The 26,596-nt window shown below is 38.9% G+C and overlaps 1 protein-coding gene across 1 annotated transcript in view; it reads left to right on the forward strand.

Moving 5' to 3' along the window:
• LOC139725116 (uncharacterized) overlaps positions 1–7,765 on the forward strand; it is a 194,898-nt gene extending 187,133 nt beyond the window's left edge. Inside the window, exons 19-20 of the mRNA XM_071636202.1 lie at positions 1,349–1,386; positions 4,373–7,765. Of these exons, the coding sequence (XP_071492303.1) occupies positions 1,349–1,386; positions 4,373–6,251 (1,917 nt within the window). The 3' untranslated portion in view covers positions 6,252–7,765. The remainder of the gene's footprint in view (positions 1–1,348; positions 1,387–4,372) is intronic.
• The last annotated feature ends 18,831 nt before the right edge of the window (positions 7,766–26,596 follow it).

Here is a 26,596-nt window from a genome sequence, read left to right on the forward strand (position 1 = left end):
GTGTTCTTTTATTATTAGTCCTCGTCACCTCTTCATCCCTAACTTACATTTTGATTTTCAGACAATTTTTGTGCTTGGTTTACATTTTGTAGCGGTCCCCCTTTCATGTAACATGTAACCCTTCATGTCATATTATGGGCGCCTTGAGTTTCGTGATACATTCACTTTCACTGCTCAGTGGAGGGGGGGGGGGTGGATGGTGGTGCATATGTTCTTTGTGTCGATTTCTCCTTTTTAGCGCAACCAATCATTTTAAAGAAACCATTGCAGATTGTTATATTTTCAAAGCCATTTCATGCATTTGTTTTCGACTTTGTGTCATTAAATATTGTTGCATAAAATTCATTCATCATGTCTAGATAAACCACTTCATACACATTGTGAAATATTATTATACAATAATCATGACATGTAAATCCTGCATTCATTAGGGCATACTGTGAAATAGTAGATGAAGTATTCATAGTGGCAGTCATTTTATACCTTCTTCATTAGTCATTGTTAGTATCTGCACGATTGGTGTTGGGCTAATAATGTTACACAGTGCCTTGGCAGATGCTCTCTTCTCAAATCTTGTTCTCACCACCTACAGTATCTTTTCCTTTGCATACATTTGACTTCATTTCTTTCTCGCTGTTTTTTTCCTAAACTGGACTCGCTAAGAATGTCAAGTTCTTACTTCTTTCATCTTTATTTATTGCAGACATCTCCTCGTCTTGCTTTTATTTTTCTTCTGCTTTATCGTCTCTTTTAGATTTCTCCTTAATTTTTCTGTGCCTTTAAATGAAGTCATTGTCTTATCGCATCTTCATCTTTTTATCTGCCTTTTTCCATGCCCCCCCCCCCATCTATTCGAAATCCAATACAAATTTTATGGTGTTAGTGTAGGTTACGTTCACTTGTAGTTCTTAAGTCTCGTAAATCTCCTTATTTAAAATGAAAGCATCGAGCCTGTGATAGTGTAGGTGGACAATATTCGCGCTATCGAGTAGAAGACGTTTATATAGCTTTCATTTACGTGTTATGTTCATGAGTTGTAATTGCAGAGTAATATTTACATAATATTTTGCAATTAATTGACATGTCGTTTGGGGATAAGCTGGTTAAAGTTTGTATGAAAAGAAAGTTCTGAAAAGATAGAAAGAAAAGAAAACAACAACAACCCTTGGTGTAATTGTAGCCTTTGTCCTAGACGTTTGTAGTATTGTTCCTCTTCTATGTCTATAGTGTGAGTAGTGGGTTTTCACTCCGTAATAAAAACCGCATGCCAGTTGAGTACTAACATTGCATTGTCTCCTTCACCCCTTCTTCTCCCTACACTGCATCGTTATGGTTGTCACGTGACCAGAATGCCAGTTCATCTGCACGTACTGGAAATGACGACAGGTAGGACACGAGTATGCGCACGATGGTTTCCTGTAGTCCCATATGTTATGTTCAGTGTTGGTGTATGGTCCGTCCCTTTGTTTTTGTTCTCAGTTCCCTAACGGGACTTGTGTCTTAATTTTGTTTACTGTTCACTGTCAATGTATGTTTTCTTCTGTTCCAATGATTTTTTTCGTCCGAAACTATAGGCTCTCAGGCAGCTTGCCCTGGTCAAAGATGATTTGACCAGCTATCAAGAGAGAATTGAAACTCAATACGCCTTAAAACTGAAAAGGTAATTCGGTGCCACTGATGAACCTCCGCATGCTATGGTGCAGATCACATTGTCTTCCCAACTCTACCATCTCGACTTAACACCACCGACTTTCCACTTCGAGCGTAGCGTAGTTCAGTTAGAGCTATTCACTGAGCTAGAAATAGGGAAAGAGATTGATTAGCGAGATAGATTTTAGATACACGAAATAGAGATTTGGGAGACCTGCTTCCACACAGCTGACACGAATGCAAGCTCTTCTGTTACGTAGTGGGCGGGTAAAAATTCAGATACATTGAATAATATTCAAAGGACAAAAACTATTTGCTTCAAATTTGCATTGAATTAGATGAAAGGTTACGTCTACGTCTTTCATGGCTCGTGCGTTCGCTTATGAGCATCGGCCCTATACTAACAGAGTATATTAATCAATTCTTTAAAAGCAATTAATAATTAAATCAAATCAAGAGACGAGACGTTTCCTAATTGCTACAGGACAGCTTTCTGCCTGTCACTAATCAATGTCTGTTTGTTCATTTCAACATGTACTTATTAAAGTGAAAAAGAAAATTTTATTTCCTTTAAACACATTTGATTTTATCAAACTAATCAAGAACTTTAAAAAAAGTTTTATCATAAAAATGAATTTCACAGCTACAAGTAATGTCAAAATTTGTGTTTTTCCACAAAATACCCCAGAAGAATTAGCATATGGTACTGAACAGACATTAAAGAGGTGTTTCACAATAATGCAAATACCTTAGTAAAGAAAAGAGATAAATACCTAGATATTTCTGTACTGTTTTCCTCAGATACATCTAGAAAAATTAGATTAGAAAATTTAGAGATTCTTGATTGTTTTTAACACGTTTTTGGGGAAAATTATGGTAATTTTTGTTGCAGAAAACTAGCCAGCAAATCACTAAAGGTTGGTAGAAGCCTGAATCTCCTATTGTATGGTATCTTTTGCTATATGTTACGTTTGGCACATATCTGAAATTTATCGAAAGCACATTTTGTAAGCTAGGATTGTCAATCTATCCTCTTCAAAACCATGGATGATATGACAAAACTTTAGAGATAATTATGATATCTTTAGATAAGTTCTTGAAATGCTAAAAAAAATACTGTCAGACATTCATATTTGTCCACTTATGTCCGTCAAGATACAAAACTTGCTATCTTTTAAGTAGAGTTCCCGCCGGAGTCGTCTAGACGAAGTCAATGCCTTTTTCGGTATCATGTCGTGAAACAGCGGAAGAGGGGAACAAAAAATCATCAACCTTATGCACCAGAAACGTTATGGTAGAATCGTCGGATTTCGTTCTCTTGTGTTAGCGTACGGCCCACTTGCCAATCTCAGTAATACTAACAAACACATGCACTGTGACGCAATGCTGATATTCACCCTGGTAGCTGCTTAACCCATGACTTACAAGATTTTGAGTATACCCCATAAACTTTCTGCAGGGCTTACCTGTCTTCCGGAGGTTATGGGTTAAGCAGTTTTTAGTCTTCAATGTAGAATACATGTAGAGCTTGATTGCAAAACAAATTAAGCGCCATTTTGAAACATTTTACAATTTAAAACATTTTAAAGTCCATCATCAAACAGTCAAACAAAGCAAAATAAAACCTTCCCAAGTGATACCCCACTGTTTACCTAACAAGGAACATTCTGGCAGTTATGATTAAAAAAAATCGGTATCCAATATTTTGTTATTATTGTATTTCTTTCTTAGCAGGCTGAATCTCAAATATTTCAACATGACGTGAATGAAGTTAGCTCGTTTTGAGATCAAATACTTCGCATTTTCTAATACACAAAAATGACACTACACATTGTATTGTTGTGATTCTTTGATGTTGTATGCCCACTACTTTAGATTTTAAGCACTGTAAATTGTCTAATTTTAAACGATGGTTTTTATATATTTTAACCAGCCCTGTGAATTTGGACATTGAAAAAAAAAAAAAAAATCCTGGCATTGTTCTGGGTTCATGGTATTAATACGACATGATTCCTACAAAAGTCGAAGTATTTCTGTTGTAATTTCTAATTAGTAAAGATAATTTCTGAAACCTGAACAGACATTAAACAAACAAATGTTTCCCGCCTCACAAAAGCACTCTAAGCATTCACAGCAAAAGATGCTTTTCTGAAAGTATTCCCAAATTTTCTCAAAGCAGTATAAAGTCACTGCCTGTCGTATGCTATGGGACGTCGACTCTTTGTGATGCAGATATTAGGTGTCGTGCCGGTACCTGATTTGTAATAAATGGATGATAGTTTGTAAAAGCAGTTTACCATAAAGCGTGATGTTAATGTAGCGATAATTTTATGTAAAATTACTTCCGCACACGCTCTTTCTTTTTATAGCAACTGTTTTTTGTGTCATTTGGTGTTTTTTCTTTGTTTTTGTTGTTTTTTGTTGTTGTTTTTTTACAATTACTCCAAGTACACCGGAATTTTTTTTTAAAAAGTATATATATATATATATATATATATATATACATACATATAATGACTTTCAATGCCTCGTCCGGAGGAGTTCATAATTATCCATTATGACATTTGTGTGAGAAATAGTACATGTTATTTTTATCGTGTATATGTAAAGCGCAACAACACCATAGTCAAGTACAATTTAATACCATTGTAATTGCTATTTCATTCATAAACGAAAGGTCACAAACTGACTGAATTATTGTAATATCGTTTGCCTCGTCCAGATCCAAGTCCCAATCGGACGTGAATCGACGTGACCTCAGCGGACCACCCAAACCCCCTGCGAAGCCGCCACGTCAGTTCAGTCACGGGCAAAAAGAGGAAACCTCAACCAGTACTGCGCAGAAGTACACTGCGCACCCAACAGTGACGTCAGCTGATATGACACAGGGCGAATACCTTCAGAGCAGACGGTCCCAGTCGAGGAGCGCGGAGGTGCTGACGTCATCCCCCACGAAAAGTCCCCGAAGTCCCGTGCGAGTCATCTCGGCTGCCGAAGGGGGCGGCCTTGCGATAGCCACTGTCAAACCCACGCGAAGCTCCACCACGGTTAAGACTGTCGTAACTACTGAAACCAAAGATCCACGAAATCAGACTCCTAATACCAGTAAAATCAAAGAAACAGAACACACCAAATTTCAGGAAACCCACTTTGGTCGTGTTCCGAACGCATCTTCCGACAAGAAAACCACTGTCACTGAGATCGTGCAAGAATCCAAAACCACGGTCCAGGAATCGAAAAGTCCCATTGTGTCTTCCACTCCTGATGTGGCCAAGGTATCCAATGGCAACGGAAAAAAGCCTCAGGTGAACATTACGCGATCAACCAGTGATCGACGACACGATGCCGACAAGCCGACGATCGTCGTTAAACAGGGGCGATTCGACGTCTTGGGCCTACTGCGCGAGACCGATCGAAAATCAACCCGGCCACGAAGCGAGAGCCCCTCACGAGTCGATCTACAAATACGCCTTGCAGAGCTAGATAAGAATAGAGTCAAGTCCACAAAAATGATGTTTGAGAGCAGCCCACCAGCAATGAGCGGATCTGCCCCCGCGCTGCAGCGACGATCAGCGAGCACGGACTCGCCGTGTGTGTCAGACACGGACAGCGAAAGGCACACGGACAGTGAGGTGGTTGTTCGAAGTCCCTCTAATCGCGAGCTTTCCCCGTCGGTATCAGACAGCAAGTTGCTACCGGGAGAGTCCAAGGCTTCAGGGAGGGCTTCGCCACGTGAGGAACGAGCACGCGAATCGAGGAGTTCCGAGCGTCCTAAGTCTATGTGTGCTAATGTAGATCGGCGAACAAAGCCCAGTAGCGAAATGGACGCAATAGTACGACAGTCGCCTTATCCAACACCACCACCTGGGTTCCTCTTACCGAAACACATCAATGGCACGACGACAAAACCATCGGTAGCAACCAGTCCGACAGTAGCAGCCGCTAAGGCCATGATGCCTCCTGAAGCCCCAAAGGGAAGGGCCTTCAACGTGCCGATCCCTCCTAGCGAGCTGTCGTCTTTCAGTGAAGGCCCGTTGACCCATCTCCCGGGCCAGCTGCCGAGGACGAAGAGTCAGCTTCAGTCTAAGCAAGGTCCTCCTGCTGCCCTCCCTGTTTCTGCCAAGACGCCACCAGAATCTCCCAAGCACATTGGTGATCGAGGCAAGAAGGTTTCCCCTCGATCAGCCCGGGCACAGTTCTTTTCTGAGACACCATCACCGACGTCTAGCAAGCCTCTTCAGTCCCAGGTAGGCAACGAGCGGCGAACCACAAACAATAATAACTCTGCATCACAGCCGAAGGGTGCTACTGCCTCTACCAGTGGCACGTCTGGGACAAAATCATCCTCATCAAGAACCACTTCGTCCTCTTCGAAAGGCTCTAAAAGTAGTGCTGCAAGCAAATCTGGTAGTGGAAACGGGTCGAGGAGCAGTGGGGCCACCGTCGGTTCCAGTTCCAAATCAACCCACCTACCACCCACCAAATCTTCCCCATGGAGCACTAACCCCGCTGTTCCTATACCACAGCAGCAACCTGCAGGCACAGCTCCGTCCTCCAAAGGAAAGAAGGTCAGGTCAGCATTCAAATCCACCAAGAAATGAGAGGTCCTTTTCTCCCTTGCCGGTAGGATGACTCCATGGGGTTCAATCAGTCACCAAGTGATTGAGGGTTGAACTTTGAAGGTAGTTATTCTGCTCTGCTCTAGGTCATTTAGAATTCCGAAATATGTCCCAGATATTCGTCTACTATGCTGATGAAAATGATGTCAGTGTTACGTAGACAAGCTGACACTCGTCACCCAGAAGATCACAGACAGTCAAAGAAAATGATAATCACGCATATGTTTATAATTTTGAAGAGGAAAAGTGATCGAGGTCATCAAAAGGGATTGAGGGCGCTATGGCAAGTTCATTTGCTGACATTGCCAAGGCCGATTTTTACATGTCCGTTATCACGGGTTTGTGTTTCACCTTCTGACAATGAAGCATCGCGCTCGCGTGGCTTTGAGCATATTTTGTTTCGAGACATTTCTGAGGCGATACAATATGTGTATTGTGTGATGATGTTTTACTGTGTCAATAAAAATCACCACGTCCTGCCAATATTTTACGAGGATAATGGAGTGATTATGTATTGATTTTCGGATTTATATTTTCGAACATGATTTCTGTCAACTGGTGTCAGGCCTTGATAGTTTTGTATGTCTATGCACCAAGTTCTTCATAATGACTGCGATGTTGTAAAATTATCACAGAGGTCGAAGTTCATATATTTTGACAAATCATATTAAGGATAAGTTTTGAAGAAAAAAAGTACAAAGAATGACTGGATTCTTAGAGCAATATCGCATCGTACGTTAAAATGTCTTGCTAGTACGTTGAATAATGTTGTGCAATGTCGTATTCGCTGCTTGTTAGGAATCGCAAATGCTTACTGCACGTGATCAGTTTGTAGGAATACTGCTATAGGCTACTTAATAAGGACCAGTAGGTCACTGACTTAAATAGACAGCCAAATTGTTGTATTCGTTTCACTTGTGCCAAAAATTGCAATATGTCGGTATGTAGATGTGTTTTATTTCTCTCTTTTTTCTGACCTTATCGGAATCAATTCTTAACGAATGATTATTGTCGCAGGCAAGACACTGTTATGAACAGGAGAAAGTTGTAGTCACTACTTGATGATAATGAAGGATCTTATATGCCACAGTTTGCTGACGTGTTGAGCGTCGTAAGTACGTATGATCTTGTGGGATTCGCCTCCGGTACTAGTAACTTACGCGTCAGGGCGACCAGCGTATCGCCAAGAAGCGAGGGAGGATGGAATGCACCTTTTTCTTCTTGTTCTTCTTCTTCTTCTTCTTCTTCTTCTTCTTCTTCTTCTTCTTCTTCTTCTTCTTCTTCTCCTCCTCCTCCTTATCCTCCTCCTGCAAAGTGTCTGGATATGCTTCTACTGCTCACGGAGAGGCGCAAAATCCTGAATCAAAATAGTTTATTATCTAATATGTAGAAAAGGCATACTGCACTATTTTCCAATGTTCAAAGCCATTTTGCACAGATTTTGATGTGAGATAGCATCATGGAGTATTAAATTTATAAAGGTCAATGTATCTTAATGCTAATGGAACAATGTTGTTTCATCTGGCAAGGCACTGCCTCTTTTATCTTTTTGTTTTGTTCTGTTTTTGTTATTCACCCGCACAAAAGAACACATATTCTCTTTTCAAGCACAAACGAATATTTCGTTCCCTTCTGTTTTTCACTGCCTACACGAAGTTGGGATGAATTGATTCATCCGCGTTTTGATTCCCGTTTCATAATTTACTCATTCCCATTCCCAGTGATCTGTTTATTCCCATTGATGATGGTCACCAACAACGTTAGTTGATGAGTTTTAACATGGACCATGTAGAGCGCAGCCTCTTCGACCAATATGTAGTTGACAAAACGACCAAATATATTCTCATGGAATGTGTTTAACGTGGGTTCGTGTGCATGCGCTGTTGCATTCAATCAACAGTCGGAACTTTTAATGTTTGTTTTTATTTTTAATCTCAATACATTCTCAATCCAACACCTTATCAATAGATTGACGAAGCTCCACAATTATACTTTTTCTTGCAGTTCTGATGTTCCAAAAGAAAAGAAAAAAAAATTGTTTGATATTTCGTTTGTTTAACCTTGAAATGTGAAGATTAAGAATATATCATTTGTCTGCAGAAATATTACATGATAGTACGGACTGCTGATTTTGTTTTCGTCTTATTTTCTTTTGTTTTGTTTAATTTTTGATTGAAAATCTTTTGATTTACTGATCGGCAAGACAGTTTGTTTACCTTTTTACATCTTGTACGTGTTTTATTCTTCGACGCCAAGTTTAAATTGTTTGTGTACATTTTTTTTTTGTCTCTGAAACGTGTTGTATTCTTTGACGCTAAGTGTGAATTTTTTGAATTAGAAATCGATCACACAAAAAGGTAGGGCAGACATGCATCTGGAGATGCGAGGAAATCAATCGGTTATTATACCTTTGGGATTACTGGTGTTGTTTTGTGCATAGATGCTAGTGTACCCTTCTTGTTTTTCTTAGTAAAACACAGCGTAATTTACGACTAGCTTTTTTCTTTCTTCTTTTTAAACCAGAACACTCGGGAAGGTTTGTCATGGTCGCAAATAATCGCAAATCGTGTTACAGTGTCTTAATCCGTTCAAGACGAGACCCAAGTATACTCGTGCAGGTGTCTATGGAAAACGTGTGTTCTAGAAAAATCAGTTCGTTTTCAACGGGTTAATGAGTCAAATACAGGAGAAAGGCATGAGACAAACAGGCAACAGATAACCGGGTTAATACTCACTTAACTTAGGTATCTGTTTTGCTAATATTAAGCTTTGTGGGAAATGCATGACGTGTCGCAACTACTGCGACTGATATACAAAACCTTGAGCTGAGCGCCTAAGAGGCGAAAAAATACTCAAGAAAAAAAAAGCAGAAGACATGATCAACTCTCCTATGCAGATATACTTAACCATTCGCTAGATGATTCGTTCGAAACACTTTATTTTACTTCAGAATGTAATGAACTACAAAGTTGTACTTTTCCAATTATTCTCTGAACTGGAAACTTTGTGCTGTGTAATGTATCATAACTCGAGTGTACATATCGTACTATTTATTAACTTTCAATCGTCCTTTGAAGATTGGACACATAGTTTCTCCTTGTGTATATACAAAATCCTTATTGGTACATATTTTGGTAATGTGTAAATGGCGTTTATCTATCATAATGTGAATTCTACCACCTGTATTGATTTTAGTTAATCTGTAAGCGTTGTGTTAATCTGTCCTCTCGTGTAGTAAGTGAACGTTCTAAGCGTGTTGTATTTTAATGGATATTTGCGTGTACTCTTCGGTTATAGTGATTGTATTGAATGCAAGAAACACACACACACACAAAGGGGCGTATCCCGTTTGATACCAATATGACTACTAACGGTCATATATAAAAGCAACACTTTGACATAGTGAGATGAGAAAAAAAGTGACTGAATTAAAACATGTGACTCCATTTGTGGAAAAAAAAATAATATGCCGTACTCCTGATCGTTCTTAACTGGCTGGTGTGTGTGTTTGTGTGTGGATGGGTGCGTGTATATTATGTGGGTGCGCACGCGTGTGAGTGATTGTATGTTTAAATGGATATCGAGGCGATTGTAACGATATGAATCAAGATTCACCGTCAAGCTATGATTTATGAAATGAAATAAAATGAAATAAGATTTATTTAACTACCATAGTGGACATTATATCATTTATAATATGCAGAATACGATATAGATAAAATATCGTGACATTCTTTTTTTTATATAATCACAAATGTGAAGGAGACTACTCAGAAGCACTGCTTGTAAAATGTAGACCGTCCTACGGAATACAGACCAAAACAAAATCAAAGCGAAATATTATAACGACAACACTATAATATACATATGTACAAGGGCTCAATCGTGAACCCTGGTATGGATATACATATTATGTTACATATAGTACAGCTCAATAACAGATAGTATAAAGTTCCTTCGAAGAAACTGTCGTCTCCCCTTGAAATGAGGAAGTATATCTTCCTCCGAGAGATGCATCACTTCCGCGTGTGACTGTACCTCTTCACATAAAAATCAGGAATGCTTGTAAAGTAGCGCAAAAAAAAAATCCTAACTCTTTCCAAATTAAGAGGAGTAAAAGAGCAATTGACTGAAAGCACTTGATAGGCAATTTGATAACGGCACATAATTCAATATACTTAATTAATATGTAAGAATTCATTGAAATGGCTTCGGGTCTCCATGTTACTCGATATGTGTGTGTGTGTGTGTGTGTGTGTGTGTGTGTGTGTGTGTGTGTGTCTGTCTGTCTGTCTGTTTGTCTGTCTGTACTTTCAATTGGAGCATGAGCAGAGAAAAGGTAATTTGTGGTAACAGCCATGATGGTTTTTAAGTTTATTGAGATAAACATACGTGATGTAATGATTAGCCATGACGTAGTCTTTATAAATACTGAATATTGAGCTTGCCAGCACATACACCTGACTGTGACGAAGTGTGCATTCAAGCCTATTATGATTCTCTATTTTGGCAATATTAATGCATGTATAAAAAAGTTAATGCATTTAATACAAAACAGTGAAATTGATGGGTTTTTTTTCAATTTTCTCCTCGACAGGGTATTTATTATTCTCTCTGCTTTAGGTCTTCAACAAATCTATTAATTTCAATGAACGCGAATGTATAATCATGAAGACATTATACTTACATTAACCCCATTTTCAATAAAATATGAGAGCTAAAACTGCTTACGATATAACGAACTGTCGCAAGCAAATTAACGTTTATATTGTGATGATTTAAAAAAAAAAATCTGAACCAATCCTTTTTCTTCAAAAGCTGCTGTAATTACTTTCAAAGTAGCGATTCTTTCCTCATTTCTATGATAATCGCTGATTAATGATCTGAATTGCAGAATCTATGATACATGTACTCTATTTTCAGTCGATTACTTGACATGCGTAACAATTTCTACGCAGTTTCATTCTTTGTTTGGCCATGAATTCCCTATATTGTTAGGTCGGCCAGATTATGCATTATGTCGCTTTGCTAACGAATGAAGTGTCTAACCAACTGGGGGGAAAAAGAAAGCTCATTTAAAATAGTCCAAATCAATGTGATGCACGTGAGCTAATTACGAACTGGCTTATTGGTATGAGTTGTTGGCGGCTTCTACCGATGGTGGCGTCCTAGCGCTAAGCTTGGTGGAACGAAGCATGGTGTACCACCTGTTGATTATTCGCACGCACAAACGCACATTTAATTTCATTAATTTATGGAAGAAACGATACACGATGGAATAATATCCTGACGTTTTATTTCAAGAGAGAGCGACTCACTTAATTTTCTCACCTTTGATTCAGTTGAATAGCAAAATTGGTAGCTTACCGTCCATTCCGATTTGCTTGGTTTGTGAAATTTATCGTGAGCTATTTTGATAAGCTTAAAGAAACATAAAGTCCTTCCTCTACATAATCTGATGGCTAAATGTTAATTTTCACCACCCCTTGATACATGATATGAATGAAGACATAGTTAACTACATAATTCATATGCATAATAATGTACAATAAATGAAAAGTAGAGGTAAGAAACATAGAAGCAGAAATAATAATAAGATAATGCAAATTGCATGATTCTTGAGCAGTGTCCCCCTCCTCTCTCTCTCTCTCTCTCCTTTTTTGTCTCTCCCTATCCCTATCCCTCTCTATCTCTCTCCCTCTTTTCTTATCTATCTATCTACCTATCTATCTACCTACCTATCAATCTATCTATCTATCTATCTATCTATCTATCTATCTATCTATCTATCTCTCTATCTATCTATTCTATCTATTTATTTATTTATTTATCTATCTATCTATCTATCTATCTATCTATCTATCTATCTATCTATCTATAGTTATCTATCTATCTATCTCTCTCTCCAAGTTTCTGTCTGTATCGCCTTTTTGTCCTTTTGTATTTCTGTCTATCTCTCTTAAACATGTACCATATGTAATTGAAGAGTTTGTTTGCAAAAACCGATAAGTCCATTTTTGAAGATTTTGAAGTACGGTCTCTGTTATAGAGTACAAAATAATACCTTTTAAATGATATATTGGTCACTACATATAAAGGTACATTTTTGAAGCTATGGTCAGTCGAAGCAGAAATTTTCTTATTATTCTCTTTATTTTTCTTGACCTTTAATCGCAAATATCTCCATTTGGCAAAATGGACTTATCGGTTTTTGCGAACAAACTCTTCAATTATTTATACTTATTTACCTTTTTAATAATTTCAATCGTGTTTTTCTTTTCCCCTAACGTGTGTCTTTATCAGTTTATTATGTATAGCTTATTCGGAGTGATTCTCATAAAGATAATGATATCATGAAAAGAAAAGTGACAGGAGGGGATATGATTCCCTCCCGTCCTTTTTCCTTTGCAACCATCCAAGCTATAGTTATTAGTAGCAGACGCCATTAAAGGGGAAAATAAGTTTGGTCAAACGTCGAGGGCACTCAATCTCTTGAGTTTCGTGTTTAGTCAAGCGCAAAGAAGCGGCTTAACGAGCTTACGGTCGATCGGACAGACTGCATGGGGGCTGCCGTGGGCAGACCGAAAGGCAATGACCGGCGGAACTCCAGCCGCGTCAAACACTCTTAGTATAGATATCTATAAACCCTCCCTCCCTTCCTCATTTCTCTGGCTGCTCTTTCGATTTTCTTTTTGATATTCTCATAATCCCTTTCATAGATAGCTGCTCCAGTATGCTTTTATAAACACGACATTTTATGTATAGTATGGAAATGAAATGGTTGTTTCCGTTCGCTCCGCGATATTCATTTTCCTTTTGTGATTAGTTATTGATGTCTTACATGACTTGTACATTATTGTTAATAAAAAATGAGAGGATACCCATTGCTTAATATAGACTGCTGTAAATTTCTTCCTTCTATAATCCCTCTATGAAATATTGTAATCATTCTTAGTGTAAAGATGAATTTGTCCCCTCCATTTCATTTGATGTAAACATTTAAAGGCGGAGTTTTATTTTCTGCATGATTATTACGTGAAATCTTGGTTTCTTCTGTAAATCATGATGAAAAAAAAATACAAATGAGAAATCGACTTGTCTTGGTGTATCCGTCTATATGTATACATCTGCTTTCCCATCCTTTTTTTTTTTCTTTTACCTGAAAACATGAATAAACTCTTTTGTTCTTCCCTGGCTTTTATTTGGCCTATCATGTCCCTGTGTTGCTTCCCCCTGTAATTTATTTTTCCATTTTTTTCTTTCTAATTTTTTATCGTTATTTTGCATCCCTCTCTTTCTCTCCTCCGAACTCCGTGAAATAATCACCGTTTCATACCCCTCACCTGGTGCCTAACGTGTGTGAGCCTCGGGGCGGGCACGTGGCCGTATAGCTTCGCCGAGTCGGGCCGGCCGCAGCCCAGCGGACCAGTAGCGATCCCATAGAAACCCAGCCAGGAGAGAGAAAAAAAGGAGAGGGAGTACGCTGCGCTGCACCCCCCGCATTGAGCCGAGCTAATGACTTGCTTCGTTATGATATCTTCACATTGGCACGGTCGTCCTTGAATGAAAGTGGCGTTAAATTTGATTAGTACACGCTTTGAAACGCTTCATAAGACTGAGTCCACACTCGTTAGTGAGGGGAAAAAAATGGAAACCATTTTCACGAAAAGAATGGCGAAAGAATCTCTGCATCTAATTAGATTTCTTTAAAAGAGAGAAAAAGAGAACAAAGATTTTTTTTTTTTGGTCGGAATTGACGTAGTGCCAAGATTGCCGGCGAATGCAATAATGAGTTGTTTTCACTTTAACTCGTGGTCATCTGATGGGTCGCAATAAAGATGTGTATCGCATCTAATGATTGAATCTTTACCCGTCATAAGTGAAAGTCTACACTGTAAATGCGCATTACGTGCAATGGGGAAGCATATTATGTTGCTACCAGCGAGTAAATCATCGTAATTGAAAAAAATGAAAAATAAATTCATTGCCAGAGGGTAATGGAGTTCAGGGCCAAAAGTGAGGCTAATGCTAAATAGTGTAATTCATGATATATCTTGGAGAAATGACTTGAAGAGCTTTCACAGCAAAGCAAGTGCAGCTTGTAGGTGTCAACGTTTGTATCTGACTGATTTAAACATCGCAATTTATTCGCCTTCCGTCTCTTTATATGTTCTATTCTGGTCCTCATATCAGATTGTTTGTTATTGTTAAATTGATAGAAATAAGTTCTCTATGACCATATTCCTGCAACAATATTCACCATGTAAGCCTGCACTTTCAAGCAAAAATAATCAACTTTTCACATGCTTCAAAAAAGTTGGTAATAATTGAATAAAAATGATTTGTTATTGATAAATATACTGATGATTATATCAATACTAATAACAAAGGAAATGATAATGATGTTAATGATGATAACAATAGTAAACAGGATATCAATGAGAATGATGGTGATCAACATAAAACTATTAATTGCGTAGGCTACTAATACTCATTTGTACTAAAACTACTCCTGCTTGGAGTGAAATAGTAACGTGATTCTCTTCCAAAAGCTTTGAAGAGGGTTCTCCCGTGTGTCTGTATTTGTTTGTTTGTGTCTTGTGTGTGTGTGTGTGCGTGCGTCTGTTTGTTTGTTTGTATGTTGTTGTTGTTGTTGTTTTTGTTGTCGTTTTGTATTGTTTACTTCAGAATGGCTAGGCACTTTAATACAGAGACTCCTCGCTGGATAAATTGAAGAGAGATCTTAGTGTATTTAAAGGACAAGTTCACCTTCATAAACATAAGGATTGAGAGAATGCAGCAATATTAGTAGAACGCATCAGTGAAAGTTTGAGGAAAATTGGACAATCGATGCAAAAGTTATGAATTTTTAAAATTTTTGTGTTGGAATCGCTGGATGAGGAGACTACTACAGCTTGTGAGTAATTATGCGTACAACAGTATAAAGAAAATGTAAAGAAAATTCAACATATTTTCACTTTTTTCGCATAATAAAAGAGCACTTGACTTGCCTCTTTCTAAAGGCAGGGGGAATAATATTACCCATAACATATGTCGGTAACGAGTCAAGGGAATGTGTACTTTTTTCAAAAGATGAAATTTTGTGAAATTCTCTTTATATTTTCCTTATATTGTTGTACGCATGTGACATTTAAGTTATTCATACACTGCTGTAGTCTTCTCATCCAGCGGTTACTGCACAAAAACTTCAAAAATTCATAACTTTTGAACGGATTGTCCGATTTTCCTCAAACTTTCAATGATGTGTTATACTAATATTGCTACATTCTCTCAATCCTTATGTTTATGAAGGTGAACTTGTCCTTTAAGAATAAATATCCAGTGTTCTACTTGCAAGGCAAGATTTGAACCCTAGTCAAGTGAATTATCCAGTAGAAAGTCGTAACTCCCACTGAATTATAGAATATCAACAAAGCTAATGCAGCACACTGATCCCAAATGAAACCCTAATTACGTCAGGTGGACGATTCGACTTTATTACAATAGGCTATAGGACAGAGATTTGGAGGAGGGTCCTGTGGAATGTTACTCTTCACAGACGCAGAGAGTGCTGATTAGCGTGCATTCAGTGAAGCATTTGTCACATGCTTATTCACTACTGATATAACATCAAACATCAGAGGTTGGCTAATACTGTTAAACAGCAAAGAGATTTTTCTGTCTTTAGATCCCCCCCCCCCCCCCCCACGCCGAATTCTCCTCTTTTGTAGATCACTGATAGGTTGTGGCGGTTGTACGAGCATCGCCGGACAATTAGCGCCATTGGACGATCAACCCGATACTCACCGGACCTCGAGAAATGTGCAAAATAGCGGCTCGTTTTTCGAGTGGCGGTCGGTATGTTTGGCCGTGTCGAGTTACCCAAATTGAAAGCAAATTGGCTCGGAACGAGCTGTTGACGTTCAGCGGGAGAGCGGCGGCGTTGGTTCGGACGTCTTCACGCCGGATCTTCCCCCGCTTCCTCTCGTCCATAATCCTTCGACAGAAATCGATAAAAGCTCGAGAGATTAATTCTCTTACTACTTTTTTTTTTCTATTTGAATCCTACTTGGCCATATTTTCTTACTTTCCCTAACTCTGTCTCTTTCTACCGATCTTTCTGGTTTATCTCCCCTTCCCATGTATTTTTGTCTTTATCACGTTTATGTCTTCTTTCTTTATAATTTGTGATCTGATTTGATTTAATTCTTAGTATAAACTTGAAATTCTCCATTCTATCAGCTTACCTACCGATTTTACTTGCTATCCTTTCCATTTACTACTCGAGATCAATATTCTAGACCTCCAAAATCTATGTTAAGCATTCGACATTGAATACTTTTAATGATTATCATGATTATCATCATGTAAAAAGTTTTCTGTAACCATTCATCTCGCATCAATGGAAATGTGAATCACAAACACAACTCATGCACGTTTCAAAAGCAATTAAGGAAACGTGAATATTTTCAATATCAGACTCAAATTAAGATTCAGATTAAGAACATGCAACTAGTTTTCTGATTTCCTTTCTTTCCATTTCAAAGTTTTGTTCTTTTTTAGTTTCATTATATTTGTCTGTCAGGTCTTTTTTCTTTATCAATTTTTTCACTCTATAATTCTAAAATGAATTACTCTTTCTTTCTTTCTTGTGACAGTTGTACACGTTTCCCTTCAGTGTGGACTACTTCTATGCCACTACAAACGTTAACTTTCCTTTTTATTATGTTATTTTGATACTATAAGATTAAGCAGCTATATAAACTATACATTGGGTATTTGGATATTGCATATTATGATAATTATGATATATGCGTACCAAGTTGTCTCTTTCTCCTTTTTCATTCTTTTTTTATTACTGATTTACCTGTCGTGGACCCCCATATTCTTCCTCATTTAAAGTCAAATCTTACTTCAAGAAAATCGCACAGTTTTATTCCTTATCTGATATCATAAAATCACTTAGTACATAACTACTCGATACCCCTTTCCATATGAAAAGGAGCAAGAATTGTGGCTCGGAGAAGCAGCGCAAACTAAGCCCAAATTTTGCGAGTATACCCAGTTTCTCTCGTTAAACTGTTCTTATTTCAGCCCGACTCCGTAATCCGTGCGAAGAGACAGGCCGAAGTTTGGTCGCGTGTCCCCGGCCCAACCACGGGGTTCAAGTCGCGTGTACGATCGTCTTCCCTATCGCCCTCTGGGCTCGCAGTTTGGCAGGTGCATGGCTTATTGCTTACTGCCCTTCAGTCACAACAATCACCCCCCCCTTTTTTTTCCTCCAATCTAAATCTCTTTATATATATTTCTCTCCCTCTCTCACTCACTCCGTCTCTCTTATTGCCGTTCTCTTATTCCCCGTTTATCCCTCTCTTAACTTTTCTATTTCCTAAACATCGTTCCTTCATGTGCAATTACTATTTTGTCTTCTCTTCATTTTCCTCTATTTCTCCCTCTTCCCTTTATGCGTTTTCCTCTTTGTATACCCCTTCCTCTACCCCCACTTTTTTAAACTCTTCTCTCTTTTTCATCTCTCTCTTTTATCCCTCTCTCTCCTGCTCTCTCCCCCTCTTGTATTTAGTTGACAAATGGGAATAAGATACTACCTCGTGACGGGGTGGATTCTGCTTTGCACGCAGTAATTAGAAGGGTGTACACTCTTATCACTTTAAATTTGATTTTCTCAAAGTGTTTTTCTTTGCTCACTTTTTTCCCTCCCACGTGATTTGACCATCTCCCGTTCGCAATGAAACTTGAATCGCGTCAGCGAAAGTTCTGTATAAAAAGAAAAAAGAAGAAGAAGCGAGAGAGGGGGTGGGTTGAGGTAGAGAGGGAGAGAGAGGAAAAAAAGAAGCTTTCTCTTATTAGCAATAATGCCTCCAGTTTTTTTTTTTTTTTTTTTTTTTTTTTACGGCGGCTGAAAACACCGTATAACGATTATGATGGAAATCACAGCAGCATTAGGAGTAGTTGAATCGCGTAGAATTGCTCAGTTGAAGCAGTGCTAGGAAAAAGAACCGAAGCGTATTTTCATCATCACCTCCCCCCCCCCCCCCATTACCTCCTCCTCTACGCCTTTCAATTATTCTTACCCCTTTGCTTCCACAGAGCGGTCTACACTCCTTCATCTCACACACAGGCACAAAGGCACAAATAAGGCCTCGCATGAGATGATCCATTGGGCGTTAAAGGAGACTTTCAGTCAATCAAAGCGGCCGTTCCCACAGGGCCGAACGCCCAGCACGCCTGCTCCGTCCCTCCACTGATGACATCTGCCGAGTTAGATGGGCGAAAAAAAAAAAACAGAGAAGAGGTCGTATTTTTAAGGCTCGATTTGGCGTTAGTTAAGTTGCGGTTAATGCAATTTACTGTTAAGACTGCTAAGAGTGGTTTGGAAAGCTTTAAAAAAGCACATATGACATATTATCAACGAAATGTTAAAGAAAAATAGACGCACTTCATCACATTGTAATCGTCATCGTCAGGAGTGAACGCGGGTGCACTCGCAGGCAATAGGCGGTGTGTGTATCCCATGTTTGAACGCGTGTCTGTGCGTTTAAACACAGGTAGTGTTTGTTTATGCTCTTTGTTGTTGTTGTTGACATTGTGTGTTGTAAATTGATTCAACATGTGGGACCCCTGCGTCGATACTTGATAATGTGAGCAACGGCGTTGCATTAACCACATTTACGAGAAAGTCGGTGACGTCTGAATAGAAATCATAAGTAACTGTTAAGTTGCCTACGTTACATCCACTGTAAACACTTGTATCAATCGGCTATACTAGTATTGGCATTCAGGAGTTTCTAACTCCCATAAGATCCCCAGGTACGACATCAGCTCTTTTTTATTCACACCAAAAACTGGGATAGAACTGTAATTCCTATTTTCATGTTAGTGCCCCCCCCCCCGTGTCCCCACAAAATCAATCAAATGGCAAATTAGGAAGAAGTACGAGCATAAGAATATTGTCGTGTTCTAAGTTGAATTTTGATTATAAACAAGAAGGAGACCAAATGCCAAAATATCTTTAAAAATACCATATTTTTTGATATGATTATATTTCGGTTCAAGGATTCTCTGAAGAGCAGCTCTTGGATATTTAAAGTGAGTGACCGTTTTGTGATAACATTTGATTTAATCATGCTGGGAATAAAAGGGTGAATTAATGAGTTTAAGGTCAGGTTAAAAAGTCATCTTTTGAAGTAATGTACTTTCTGTTTGAATTTCTTGTATGTATGTCATTTTGTAATGCGCAGTAGAGCATATTATTATTATAGTAGCTGGGCAATATAAATGTCCTTTATTATCATTATTATTATCATTATTACTATCATTATTATTACTATATTACCTGCATGTTTCTAACACGTTTCTGACAGGGATCACCATCAGTGTCAATATTCTGAATGATACAAAGACTAAAATTGACTATTATGTAATTAATTTCAATATCGTTTTCATTATTACCATCGACGGTATACTATATTTCAACCATTACAATGAAGTCGATATTCAATATGTACATATCCTATATACACTGTTTGCATTTGATATTTACCACTGTGACGGGTGCAACATATAATTTTGTTAGCATGCGGAATTACCAACATGACATAATTAAATCATATCGTTAAAGATTATTGACGGCGAAATGTAATTATGATTGTTATTAGGAGCGACAAATCCAGAATGCCGGACGGGGTTATCGATGTTCTAGTTAGTTAATTAGTTAGTTATTTGTTAGTTATTAGTAAGCTGGTTGGTTAGTGGGTTAGTAAATTTATCATTTGTATTTACTAAGAAATTGATCTACCAATGATAAATTGACGCACAAATTGAAATAATTAAATAATCGATTAGTTGAGGTGTGAATTTTCTTCAATTTTGTCTCTCTCTACAAATGAAATTTGTAAGATCGCAACTGCTGATAGCAACTGCTGATCAGATCTTGTAGATTTCATGTAGAGGGAGACAAAATTGGAGAAAATTCACACCTTAAACTTCACCCCTCTGATTAATATTCTCTTGCTTTATCTTTTGAGCATGGTTTAAAGCGTGCTATAGAGGTCACACTTTGTTGAGTGTATGTAAAAAAAGATAAGCAAATAAATAATAAATCTAAGACATCCAAGACAACCGGTGTGGCTCCATCATGTATCATGTAACATAAACCAAGGAGCAAAAAGACCGCAACTACCAAGGATGACACAGATTAAATGTGTATTTGGTTTTCATGTTAATTGAACGTACGCTTTGACTAAATCTTTGATACACTACTTTTTCCTTTCAGAACAGAGTAATGCATTCTATATCCACCAACAGAGGCTTACAGATAGCTATCAAAATGTACGTAGTCTACAATGTATTTCAGATCTGTGATTGTGTTTCATTTCGTATCGTTGTTATTTCTCATCTATCCAACAAACAAAAAAAAAGGTATAATTTCCTTTTCCTTTTTTTTTTCTTCTCTTCTCCATGCAGACACATTATGGCACGGTTTTAATTTCTCTCAACAACTCCACCATTTTCTTAAATAGAACGTAGTTTATCAGAGACATAATTGTACTTATTGAAATATATCACGATTAAAGACTTTTCTCCCTTTCTTTTTTCTTTCTATTGTTCTTTTCCAAACTTTTTTTTTCCTTTTTTCCATTCCATGATTAATCCTTTCCCATCAAACGTTGTAATCGTATTTATAGTTTACTGTTCTGTTAAATCTTTTTTTTTTAAGCGTTGTTCCATATCTCCGCTGATGTGCGTTGCCCCTTAATATTGAAAGAGAAAATAAAAAGGGAAAAAGTGCCTGGAAGAAACTTCTGCAGCTTTTGAACAAACTGTCATGTTTCAAGTACAGATTTAGAAAGTAAATAGAGATGAAAAGGAAAACCCCAGTTCCGACTCCTATTTTGAACGGAGTGTCTTCTAATTGGTGCTAATCAAATATTAAGATATCTTTGATTCTTCTACTCTGTTACTGTTTTCAAGTGGTGTGTGTATGCCTTTGTGTGTGTGCGTGTATGTGTGTGTGCGTGTGTGTGTGTGTGTGTGTGTGTGTACGCGCGTGTGTGTATTTGTGTATGTATGCATGAGTTGATGGCGACGATGTACATACAGAACACCAGTAAATCAATGCTCCGCAAGTCGCTGCCCCTTTCTCTCTCGACAAACTCCCGAGTCGCCCCGGCTGCCGTTCGGTCGCGGCTTGCTCCCACCTGCCTCTGTCCACGTGCTGGTGTCTTTTACCTCCTCTTGACGACCAAGAGTGGATGGGGAGAAAGAGAGAAAAGGGGAGGGGGTAAAGGGGCGACGTTCGGTGAATAAATAAATGGGTTTTTATCGCTGCCAAAAACACCAATTACTCGATCCCACACTGTTCTTGTGTGTTTCTTTCACTCTCTCTTCTCTCTCGTCAACCAATGACCTTCATATTTTTTTTTCAAATAACTTTTTCACTTTTCGCCAACAAGTGTGCTGGCCGTTGCAGGCTTTTGTTAAATCAATTTCAAAAGATGCAAAAAAAGAAAAGAAAAGAACAAAACACTGCAAGTCACAGCAAGCCGAGTCGAGGTTGGAGTAGGAACACAATCAAAATGAGAATGTAAGAAAGAAGAGGATTTCGTCTCTTCGATGGCGTCAGTATCGAATACAGGTGTGGATTGAACAAGTGCCATTTTAGCGTCAACATAATTTTCTCTCGAGCAAAACTCACTGCAAACGGCATGACCAATTTTGTGCCATTTTTCTTCTTTTTTTTACCTCGGAATATCATGGAAAACTCTCACGTATACTAGAATCCTACGATATAAAGACCTGAAAGTGATTCTGGATTCCATTTTAATCGAATCTGGTAGTTACGAGTCTAACAAGTATGGCATATTATAGCGTGATTTTTTCCAGAGCCATCTATCACTGTTTATGTCCGACTTTCTATGATCCAACAACAGATTATAGATATGAAGTTATGTAACTGCAATAAACCTCCTTCCCCATGAAAAAAAAAAATCGTTTGATCATGAATACAGAAATGACACCGTGACTAGATTGCTCATGGAGACGTTAAGGGGTGTTAAAAAGAAACCCGGAAGTGTCTAAATGCTTTGGAGTTTTGAAGCTCACTGACGGTGGCCGATTCCATCACTGAATACTGAATATCAAGTTCTAAAATCATTCAGTCAACCATCTGTGTATTTTGAGTGCCGAATGCCACAGAAAACCCCTATAGTGTAACGTTGTACACATTCTTCCTGGCAGGGAACATGTTAAACAAGTAATTAAGACAAGAGCGGCTCTTTGCTCCAACAAGCAGTTTTTCAAGTAACTTTTGCAGCTGTGAGGAACCCTTGGTCCAAGGGTTACCAGCCGCAGTTATCTTAATTTGATATTGACCAATAAATCCCTTGGCACTGAGGACAGAAAGATCGATAACAGGTTGATTAATTCTATTTCAAGTCACCGAGGTAACGAAAATTTGGAATTATCTTTTTGGGAAGCGCCGCTATGTCACAACAATGGTCAGCGTATCACTTATCGTTTATTGCGCCACTTTTGCATTTTGCAAGTATTGCTAGATGCTTAAAGGCGAAGGAAAGACGGGGGGGGGGGGGGGTATAACAATGAAAAAAAAAATTGATTGTACCTTCTTCCCCGTCTCTTGTACGTAACGTGAACATATTGAATTTAGCTAGTCAAGAAAATCAAATCATCCTTCTTTTGTGTAACTTGTACTTAATAATTATTCTGAGAAGATCATGAATATTGGATATGGATTTCCTTCTTTCACTTATTAGAGTTCTTGAGAGTGATTGATTGGCATTTTACGTGATGAAGAATTCTGATGTGTAATCTGCTACGCTTAGTTTTGCTAAATTAACGAAACGGAGGGTGTTTCGGCACTGGTACCACCACCATCCATCGCACCCGGATCTGGCGGGTGACTAGCCCACTGCTACATCACCCACACTGGGGATCTCATATTATGTACCACTATTCGATTTACAATCAGTTATGCCAACAAATCACCCCCTCTCGTCACCCCTGACGCATGGATCCCTTACCATTGACTTCTCCTCCATTTGAACTTAAGTATTCTCCAAAGGTAGATCTGCAGACTTTTCTTCGTTTTGTTTTCTTTAAATGTTGCACACGTTGTTTCTGGGGTGCTGCGCGTGCAGCGCCAGAGGTTGGTGGTCGTTGCGCGCACGCTCGGACTGGCGGCGCGCGTACGGTCAGCGCAACGTGCGCAGCACGCTCGCCTGAAGTTATTGACAAAAATTGACACTTGGACACTCGCCGTCTTCTGGGCTGAAATGAGCCGACATGTAAAAATCCCGCCGCGCTGAGATCATGCAACGATAATGCAATGTAACAAAATTTGAGAATTTATTCTTCTTGGAATGTCCACCCCATAAGCGCGTGTTGCAAGAAAACACAATCAAAATGACGGTGGTTATCTTTAGGACACTCTCGTTGTACACATCTTACGTTGTATACATCTGAAACACAAAACAAAATGAGTATGTCATTGCAGTCTTTTGACATTACATCATGTTCACTATCCTGAAAGAGAAATTCTGGGAATTTTCGACGAGAGTACTTTTCCCCTCGCCTCTGTTTTTGTCTGCTACAGTATCTTTTTATATTGCTTTTAATCAGAGTAACTCTGCATTCTCTAACTCTGTTGTAGTGTTGCATCGACAAGTTTTCCTTTGTGGGTTAATTTCTGATGTAATTCAGATTTGATTTGTTGATGCCATGATTAAGCAACAACGTTGAAGAGACTAGACATGACGACCATATTTCATTGTTGCTTTATCCCCCCCCCCTCCCCCGTCTCTCTCATGCTATCTGGGTTTAGCACTGTTTAGCGCGAGCCTTCGTTTGTCCATTAAATTTTGTTCGTTTTGCAGCGTCATCAACAAGTTGTTAACAGGTCATCCTTTTGCTGCTGCTCCTTCACGGTTTATTGGTGTTCTCGTGGCGCGTGGTACGACATCGGCACACGTTTCGAACCATCGTTCGGCGGACGGTTGCCCACGGTTGTTCCGCCGATTCCGCCGGCGTGGCGGCTTGGCGGAACATGGTTATCGGCAATTGATGGGCGGGTGACTTACAACTATTACCCTCGTCATGGTAGCTGCGTCTCACGCGAGGAAGACTTCAATCGCAACTCGTTCTGGTGATGATTGAAAACAGGTTGATAACAAATTTATTGTTACCAATTGATTTATCCCTCGTTTCTTTTACTGATTCGAAAAACCCGGCTTTGCAGTCATATTTTGTACTGTTTTATGGAGTCCTCATAACACACTAAACGTTTTGTTGTTTCCTGTTCAACCATTTCAACCCATTCAACCATTTAAACACAATCATGTAAGTATGAACACTCAAACACCTGCTGATGCAAACACACACGCACACAAACGCGCACGCACTTCCAACATACACCTGCTACAGACTAGAGTGTCGAGTCGATAAAAACAAAGCTTGATTGGAACAATCATTATTTTATCACAAGCATGTAAAGAAAAAACTCTTTCGCCCTTCTGTCATATTGTGTGGTAACGTAGCTGACAAAAGAAATAAAGAAGTTCTGTGCCACTCCCACTCGACCTGCAATATTGAAGAAGAGAACAAAAAGACTTGAACTGAAAAACAACAACTTATCAGTTTTGTGCAGGTTGATTTGTCGACACCAAACAGTTATTTCGGTTAGAAGGAACTAGTTTGTGACAAAGGAAAATGTTTGAAAAAAGGTTCAGGGATTAATATCGGCCTGTTCTGCTTTCTGGAGTTGATTTTATGTCCACACATATACTCATTCTCCTTGACAGAAATAATATGGATGTATTGTATAGATCAATCTGCTCTGACTGAAAGCAATGCGTTGGTAGAATATCAAACCTTACGTGCAATCGTCACCGATCCCTAAACCCAACCTTGTAACAAACAAATATAATCAAACCCACGTCAAATCACAATCACTTTCGAGTAGGGGGCTATCTCCAACAACAGCTATAACAGAACTCCTACCAAGTAAACATGGGACGTGCGCTTGGTCTTGTCACACACGATCCACTTTCTATGCCCGTCCCCAAAGTCGGCACAGAGGCAAAGTTTTATCCCAACACACCACTGTTTGTGCGCGATGCCATCGCGACCGCAGTCAGGGGGAAGAAAGAGGCGGCCTTCTCTGTTCTCCACATCACACCTTGGAGACGGAGCTCGCTTTTCCATGGCCGGCGTTGACTGGTTGCGATCCCCCCTTCACACCTACAGACCACAATGGACGCCATGCATTGCTTGATATTTTCACGGCAGTAATAATTTGACATTCTCTCTCTTTCTCGACCCGTCCTTTCGTCCTGTCTCTCCTCTCTCTTTCTAATTCTTCGTTATATTTGACTGTTGTGCTATGGTTTTAATAACACACATTAATAGACGACAGTCGGGATCTGCACTCAGAATGCCGACCGTAGTGCCCCGTTTGCCCACGTCCGTGCACCAGCCGATGCCACTGTCGTGAATGTCAACCGCTGATTGTGGAAATGTATATATGTCAGAGAAGAATCGGTTTCTTTGGGAAGGGACTAGAGACCGCCGTTGATCCAGATTTAGAGATTCGGTACAATACAAAAGAAGGACAAACACAGTGCGTAAGACTTTATGACAGCAGGATTGCCATTTCCACAAGGGCGTGTTTGATAGAAAGCAGACGGCGTGAAAAGATGTCGTTTTTAGAACACGTTCAAAGGACAGGGGAGCATGACAGCACGGTTTGCTATAACTTCTCCCTCAAGTCTATTTTAAAATTCTTTTCCCAGCATTACCCATTTACGTAAAAAGCTGAGGAACGAAACAAAAAATGCCATTATTCGTAGATTGTAGTCATAATGTATACTTCCTGGCGTCGAAAATCACAACCGCAATTTGGATGCAATGCTGTAGATGAATAATTATTACAATGATAATTGAAACGACGTCCGCCGAACATAAAATCACTTCTCACCAATAGGCATAATACCATATCTTTCTCTCTTCATCTACGTATGATGATTACGTGTCTATCTTTCTATCTGTCTATCTATCTCTTTTTTCTCTCCTTCTTTTCCTATGATTATCATCATCTCTAAATCTGCCTTTTGCTCCTCTTTCATCCTTTTTCTCTCTTTCAATTCCCCTATCTCCCTTCCTCTCGCTCTGTTTTAATCAATTTCTCATCTCTCTTTCTCTGTGGATGATCTTGCGACGTCCTCAGTCTATTACTTGGGTCACTTTGTAGTGTGAAGTAGAGCGTGGACAGATAGCCCTTTGGTTACGGTCAG

The sequence above is a fragment of the Diadema antillarum genome, unplaced genomic scaffold (assembly GCF_040938485.1).
Source record: "Diadema antillarum isolate AM-2024a unplaced genomic scaffold, OU_Dant_1.0 seq00000015_RagTag, whole genome shotgun sequence".
Lineage (NCBI taxonomy): Eukaryota > Metazoa > Echinodermata > Echinoidea > Diadematoida > Diadematidae > Diadema > Diadema antillarum.